This window comes from Penaeus monodon, chromosome 6 (assembly GCF_015228065.2).
Source record: "Penaeus monodon isolate SGIC_2016 chromosome 6, NSTDA_Pmon_1, whole genome shotgun sequence".
In the NCBI taxonomy this organism is placed as follows: Eukaryota; Metazoa; Arthropoda; class Malacostraca; order Decapoda; family Penaeidae; genus Penaeus; species Penaeus monodon.
Window position 1 is genome coordinate 11,236,412 of NC_051391.1, and position 8,008 is coordinate 11,244,419.

The window sequence follows — 8,008 nt, forward strand, 5'->3', positions numbered from 1 at the left end:
TTAGTCTGGAAATCAAATACACACAATGGAGAAGGTATACATTGGGATACAATGATATTCTACAACCATATGACAACACTGAATACATTACTCATAATGCAATATCTGAAGAGAAACTCTGCACAGAGACTATCACCTTGTGTTCCAAACTGAGTCCCAATAACAAGGAATAGTAAGGAAATATTCCAGTGAGATAAGTGAGTAAGGCTTCTTTTGCTTTACTGCTCCTTCAAGCAATAAAGCAAAAAGGATTTTGGCATGCTTGTGTGTTTTACTCATCTCCTCTTCACTGTTTTACTTACAAAATCATGAAAAATGAGCATTTGACAGTACTCAGTTACTGGGACAGACACAGTACTGCTGGTTAAACATGATAAACAATGATGCAGCATGAATCATTAATTATAAAATTACAAAATAAAGGGTATGGCTTATATTACTATATCACACCTGTTTGCATCCATGCATGAAGACAAATCACTGGGTTAGTAGTGATGGTAACATAGAAAAGTGCAGCTTCTGTATCCTGAAACAAAACAATGATGTACTTATGGATTATTTCATGCTGGTTCCTATAACACAGAACATTCCTTCTATAGTGCATATACATCGAAAAGGATCCCACTAGTGAAATGCATGATTCCCTAATGGGACAATACTGTTAGAAGACAAACATATCTTAGCAAGACAAACTTTATTGACAACAAACAATATAAAAATACAGACATCACGGTTAATATTACTTAGTAAAGATCTAATAGTAAAGCTTTCATACTGACTTAAGAGGGCTTCAGTTCTTTACTAGAGCGCTATCATGGTAATATATCTTACCAATATGATTGCCCGTGACACAGTTATTGTTGGATGCTACATCAAATAAATGATATGAAAAAATATATTTACATATTTATTGGTGCTGCATCTGATATTGTAATGAAAATTCCAGTGAAACAAGGCTGAAATAAATAAACAAAGTTATATTATATTTTACTACTGAAGAGTCTAGCCAGAGCTATGCTTCCTTGCAAAAGGGCAACCATTATTTTATGACCTACATGTGTATCTGGCAATATAAACCATAGGCCTCTCTCTCTCTTACAATATAAAATCTTTATAATATAGGATATTAAGACATATGGCTCATATTTTGGTGTATTTTGGGTAACACTATTACTGCACAGAACAGGAACTAATGTACATTTAGCCATGCATGAAAACAACTCATAGGTTTAGCAGGTGGTATATATATATATATATAAATATATATAAATATATATATATATATATATATATATATATATATATATATATATATATATATATATATATGTATTATATTATATTATATATATGTGTGTGTGTGTGTGTGTGTGTGTGTGTGTGTGTGTGTGTGTGTGTGTGTGTGTGTGTGTGTGTGTGTGTGTGTGTGTGTGTGTGTGTGTGTGTGTGTGTGTGTGTGTGTGTGGTAGGCAAAGCCATAGAGGTTCATTAGCCAATTTTTTGTACTGTATTATATATACATATGGGGGTAGATAGATAGATAGATAGATAGATAGATAGATAGATAGAGAGATAGATAGATAGATAGATAAACAGATTGATTATATGTGTGTGTGTGTGTGTGTGTGTGTGTGTGTGTGTGTGTGTGTGTGTGGTGTGTGTGTGTGTGTGTGTGTGTGTGTGGTGTGTGTGTGTGTGTGTGGTGATGTATGAATATATATATATATATAATATATATATTATATATATATATATATAATATATATATATATATATATATAATATATATATATATTATATATATAGATATATATATAATATATATATTATATATATATATACTATATATATATATATATATTATATATATATATATATTATATATATACTATCTCCAATATAACTCAAATATACATAACTATATATCATAACTAACTATCAATAATATATACAAATATCAATAATATATATATATCATCATCATATATATACTATAATATAAAACACCAAAATATAATGTCACAACACACCACACACACACACACACACCCACACACACACATACACACACACACACAACACACACTCATACACTCACACACAATATCACAATCATCAAATATCTAATTAAACGACCAAATGCAGATGGTCCATATCGAAGAGAACTATTGAAAACACTTAAACATTAAGCCAGGCATTAAAAGTAAAATAATATCCAAATATCCTCATTAAACAGGAAAATCACTCTGCTAAGAAGTACTACATACTAAGACACATGAAAATCTTCCTGCAAAGATCAAGAATAATATCAAATAAAACAGAGATCAAAACATTCAAAGAACAGAGAGAAGATTCCAAGAAACAAGATGCAGGGAATATAGACATAATAAGTCTAAAACCCTATAACAGAAGATAGAAGAAAAAGAAGAATCAATCTATCTGTGTATCTACCCCATATGTATATATAATACAGTACAAAAAATTGGCTAATGAACCTCTATGGATGTGCCTACCATTTTAGAAAGTCTATGGACCAACATGCCAACTTTATTATCACATTGTAAATATGGTAAGGGACTTAGAAAAAGATGAGCTGAACTTCTCACTTTTCTGTCATGTATCTATTTATTTTCAGTTTACACACCTTACCATAGATGATATGTGTTTCAGTTTACGACAAGGTAACTATTCCACTTTCTTTTATTTTCCTTATTGAATTCCTGACTGGCATTCACAAAAATAATCCCAAAATTTAGTTAAGATAAATGCAGGGGGATGTGCTTTTGGGGAGAGCCTGCCCTGCTGGGGCATATAGTAACACAGCCTTATGCAGCATTTGTCGCGAACTGTTTTCTTGACTTCTGACGTTATTTTTCCGTTATTTTTTAGCATGCAGAGGCTATTCCATAAATCAAGGAGTGTAATTTTTACCTGTCTCTTTGACAGTGTCCTCGATTTTCCCGATCTTTACGTAAATATGTACCACTTATATAATTTATTACTCCTCAAGGACAACAACACTATTTCTAAATAAGCAACATGCTTACTCACCGAAACATATTCTGATATGTTCTAAACAAAATCATTAAAAACAAGTCAGATCACAACATATCGAGAAGCCGTCTTCCTCTGCATCAAAATAAACAAACTTTTCACATTTGTAATTTTTCGGAGTTGGAAAATATGTATCACTTCAAGCAGTTAAAAATATATATATTTATCTATCATCAAGACATAGCAACTGATTTTAATTTCTAATAAATGTTTCAATTCAAACATAAATTGCAAATCTGTCAAATGAACTGCTATATAACCCTTTGTTACCCGACACATTTTAGCTCTTTTTAGACACGCCGGAACGTGTTTAATGGGTTGTTTCCCTTACGCCTCCTAATGCTCAAGGCAGATTCATGCTAAATCTCTTTTAAACTATCCATTTACACGTTTTCAAGTAATGAAAACTAATAAAATTGTTCCTTTAATTTAGGCTTGTGAAATAAGATAAAGATATTACAATATTAAAGGTGAAAATACAGAGGTAATTATGGGGAGGTCCGCTTCAAATGCTGCGTTCGGAACTCCTCGTCTGTCTATGTACATACATACATATGAATATATGGACACACGCAGTTATCGTCCATTGTCTGTATTCTGTTTGCGTGAACAGTCTGTTAACTCAATGTCTACTTGGTGTGAGTTCTCAATATCAATGTATACCTCCCGTATTTGTATTCAGTGTCTCCAGTCTGTTGATTCAGTCAGATGTCCATTTGATGTGTCCAGTGATTATATACTTTGTGTGTAGTATCTCGTGTATATTCTGCAATTCATGTCCAATTTATGTGTTAATAGTTGTTACTGGTTGTTACTCTTATCCAGTCGTTTATATACAGCTTTTGCTAAATTGATGTATTAACCCTTGATAGAAAGAAAAAATATAAAAGGACACTTTACTTTTTATTTATCTATCTACCTATCTATCTATATGCATGTATTTATGCATATATAAACATATGTGTGTGTGTGTGTGTGTGTGTGTGTGTGTGTGTGTGTGTGTGTGTGTGTGTGTGTGTGTGTGTGTGTGCGCGTGCGTGCGTGCGTGCGTGCGTGCGTGCGTGCGTGCGTGTGTGTGTGTGTGTGTGTGTGTGTGTGTGTGTGTGTGTGTGTCTGCGTGCGTGCGTTCGTGTGTGTGTGTATTACATATATGTATATATATATGTATATATATATATATACATATATATATACACATACATACATATATATATATATATATATATATATATATATATATATATATATATATATACATACATACATAGTTACATCATGCAAATATATACATATGAAATACACATACACTCATATGAAAATATCTGATAGTTCATCCCATTTTATCATTTTTTTTATACTTCAAATGTTCAATTCTTATTTGGAATGTTTACATTAAATCACAGTGAGTTGTTGTTTATCACAGATCCATTAATCTTTATGGGGAAAATTGGCTCCATTTCCCTTCAGCTTATACAGGTCCTCATCTTGTTGGTCGCCCTCGTCAGCGTCGCCTCCCTTTCCTCTCGCGGCGAAGGAGGTCGATCTGGAGGAGGCGTCTTCGTCGCCGACACCTGTCGAGGTCTTGGAACAGGAAGGAGGTCGGCTTCTCTGAGAGCCTTCCTGTTTCCTGGACTCTAACGGGAATTACGGTGGTGTTCTGTTGAGAATCTCCCTTCTGTTAGAAAGAAATAATGGTATGTAAGTAACTTCTCTCGAAGTAACTATGAGGCATTACATTTATAACCGTCTGCATTATAGGTTGTCTCCACGTTCCCGAATTTCATGGACAATATCTGTGTCCTACATATGCATATACTTACCTGGTTTGAGGATGAAAGTTCATGAGAGCCGCGAGTCGAGTTGGTTTGCGAAGATGCTTTGGACGGAGTAGAGACTCCACTGGAGATGTGAGATTCATTTTGAGATTTAGGAATAGTGGCAGCTGAAGCATCGTTGGATTTATCTGCATTGTTCATGGCAGTGCCAGAAGCACCAGTTTTCTGCCCTTCATTTTGAATGGGAACAGGTACTTCCCGGATTTGAAGCCTCGCCTGTTAAGTAGAAAAGCCCATTGGTCGAAATATTCTAAATAGTCTTTCGGTTTACAGTGATGACGTGCAATAAATATGACATATATCTAATTAGGGCTTACCTTCTTAGGAGCCGAGATAGTGAGCACTCCGTCAGAAGACACGACTGAGTTGACGGCATCCAGTTGGAGGTCTCCAGGAACGACGAAGCGCCGAAGAAACCGCTGAGAACACCTCGAGCCGTCTCCCTGCTTCTCCTTGCGGCCTTCGACCACCAACTCTCTGTCGTTCACTGCCTTCACGCTGATCTCTCCGCCGTCACTAAAGTCTTTCACGTCAAGAACGAACTGAAAAAAATAAGTGGGAAGTTGACTACATATGAAAAAGTAACTTCTAAATGCAGTCATAAATTCTTTGCATGTGTTACAGTCTGAGATTCCTGGAGTAACATCTGGTAACACTCCTACCTTGTGTTGACGTTCATCCTCCGAGGAAGTGACAGCCTGATTTTCTTCTCTCAAGTCACGACTTCGAAGACTTCTGTAGCGCGTTAGATCGTCGCCAATGGAGGACTGTTCCCCCCACTTGTTCAGCACTTCCTTCACTGCCCTCTGGAAATCCTTCCAGCTTTCCTGGAAGAAGGAATCGTCGAAGAAGAGTCCTCTGCGCACGATCGGGAAGAAGTTGTGTCCGACGAAGGAATCTATTGCCGAGGATCTTTTCTCAGAGTCGGAGAACGCGCTAACTGCCTTATTCGAAACACTTTCCTTGTTGCAGGCGACTTCCCGACTGCAATGCTTGCATTTGGATTCCTGTTTGTGTGTGGCTTGAGGTTCTGATGTCATGGAAGCATTTGTCTGTGAATTCCTCTGTGTCTCTTCGACCTTGATGGGGATGATGGTGGTCTTCTGATGATCTTCGTTTTCCTGTTGAAATGTTCAGTTAAGATTACAAAAGAATCTATTCAAGTGTATGGCTCAAATATGTATATGAAAGACTGTAAGATGACAATGAAATAGTAGAGAATATAAACACGAACCAGTTTGGGCACTGTGATAGTGAGGACGCCGTCTGATGACATGGCAGAGGTGATGGCCGTCATGTCGGTGCGACGCGGCAAGAAGAATCGGCGTCTGAAGTTGTGCGAAGTCACGCAAGGACTTCCTTCCTCCTTCCTGTCCACACGCCCCTCCACCTCCAGCTCCCTCTCGCCAACAGCCTTCACCCTCACGTCTCCTCCCAGGAACTCATGCACGTCCAGCACCACCTACAAAGACATTACCATTAGTGCGTTAAGCATGAGCCAAAGGCAAACATAATTAGTAGATGAATTAAATCACAAAAATGATTTAATGTAAGTAGATAAAATACGCTATAATTACACAATGTCCAACGTGACTCACTTTGTGACTTGTGTCATCCGACGTGACAGTGACAGCCTGGTTCTCCTCCTTCAGGTCGATGGATCGAAGCCTTCTGTAGCGGCCAAGAGCATCGCCATGGCGGACGTTGGTGTCATCCATGCGGTCTGTGAGCCTGAGGTCAGAGCCGCTCCACTGGTCCAGGACCTCCCTGACGGCGTCGTGGAAGTGCTGCTGAATGTTGGAGAAGAAGGAGTCCTGGAAGAAGCTTCCTCTTTGAGTGATGGGAAGGAACATATCCCACGAGCTCTTCGACCCTCCGCAGTGGCAGCACTTGACCTCAGACGAAGGTGCCTTCACTTCGCACGCGTGCTCGTTCTGAACGGGAGCCATTTCGAATGCTTGGAATTGTACTGTTAGAAACCACTTAGTGAAAGATACCGCCGTGTAAAGCTATCTGTCTCTAAGGCTCAATAGCTGCTATGATGAAAACTTGAGGGTGGAGAAGATACCGTAGAGACCTTCGTTCGTATACTACAGAGGTTATGGACAATCGAACTTTTATATCGAATGCTGGAAGTGTTAAAAGTCACTTGTGGAGAGATCGTTGTATGATGTTACCTTTTCCCCTACTGATAATGTTTAGGGGAAACATGACTTTATACCTGTGCTGAGGCGAGTGTGGGCGTGACGTAGCCGGTTTCTCATCCCCTATGAATAGCGCCTGAGGCATCCGAGGGGATCAAGCCAATTCCCATAGAACGCGTAAAAATGAGCAAGGGATTCTTTAAGAGATATAATCCATTCATATATCATCCATCTGAACCGAATGAACTTGGAAGATTTTATGGCTATCCCTGCATACTGTCTTATATATATATATATATATATATATATATATATATATATATATATATATATATATATATATGCATATATATAAAATTAGTTTGTTTCTACTGTTTTATATGCGATCCAATCCTACAAACGAATTGAAAACCATCGTTTCGCGAGTCTCCCCAGCCGCCCTGCAGTAATGCTCGGACAAGAAATATGCAGTTGCCAAATTATTAATGATAATCCCTGGCACCGTCTTTGTTCCACTGACACAGGTATTCGCGTCGCGGTGACTCACAGGAGACCACCGCTTAGGTTAATCATACTTTATTCACAGAATAAAACATTATCTGCATTCTGTATGTGTGCATTTGTGCACACACACACACACACACACACACACACACACACACACACACACACACACACACACACACACACACACACACACACACACACACACACACACACACACACACACACACACACACAACACAAACGAAACAGAAGACAAACGCGCGGGAAGAAAGAAATGGGGAAGGTGAAAATAAATCGAATATTGACGCGCGTATTTTTGTCAGAGCTCTTGGTGGAAATCATCTCCTAATAAAGATCACTGACTTATTGTACGCCTTTTTTCTATGACTCGTAGATATTTTTACTTAACCATCAACTTGATTGAAAAAAGAAATCGACGGACTTTGATCTCTCATACATGATATTCTT

The 8,008-nt window shown here is 37.7% G+C and overlaps 2 protein-coding genes across 6 annotated transcripts in view; both read right to left on the reverse strand.

Moving 5' to 3' along the window:
* The window catches only part of LOC119574198 (protein SERAC1-like), a 14,319-nt gene extending 11,153 nt beyond the window's left edge, over positions 1-3,166 (reverse strand). Inside the window, exons 1-3 of one of the 5 annotated variants that reach the window (XM_037921324.1) lie at positions 3,052-3,140; positions 451-526; positions 1-5 (exon numbers count right to left, since the gene is read on the reverse strand). The exon at positions 1-5 is cut by the window's left edge and continues 124 nt beyond it. Coding sequence is in view for 2 of the 5 variants with exons in the window: in XM_037921327.1 (XP_037777255.1) it covers positions 3,052-3,086 (35 nt within the window). In the remaining 3 variants the exon portion in view is untranslated. Of the gene's footprint in view, positions 6-450; positions 527-3,051 lie in introns of all 5 variants that reach the window. The other 4 variants (XM_037921326.1, XM_037921328.1, XM_037921325.1 and 1 more) reach the window with 4 other exon arrangements.
* Positions 3,167-4,336: 1,170 nt separating this feature from the next.
* On the reverse strand, positions 4,337-7,079 carry LOC119574197. The gene is given in 8 exon segments (XM_037921323.1): positions 4,337-4,499; positions 4,501-4,647; positions 4,649-4,729; positions 4,875-5,105; positions 5,207-5,431; positions 5,552-6,010; positions 6,124-6,351; positions 6,488-7,079. Coding segments are annotated over 8 exon segments (1,770 nt in total). The 5' UTR covers positions 6,839-7,079; the 3' UTR covers positions 4,337-4,451.
* Between the last annotated feature and the right edge of the window lie 929 nt (positions 7,080-8,008).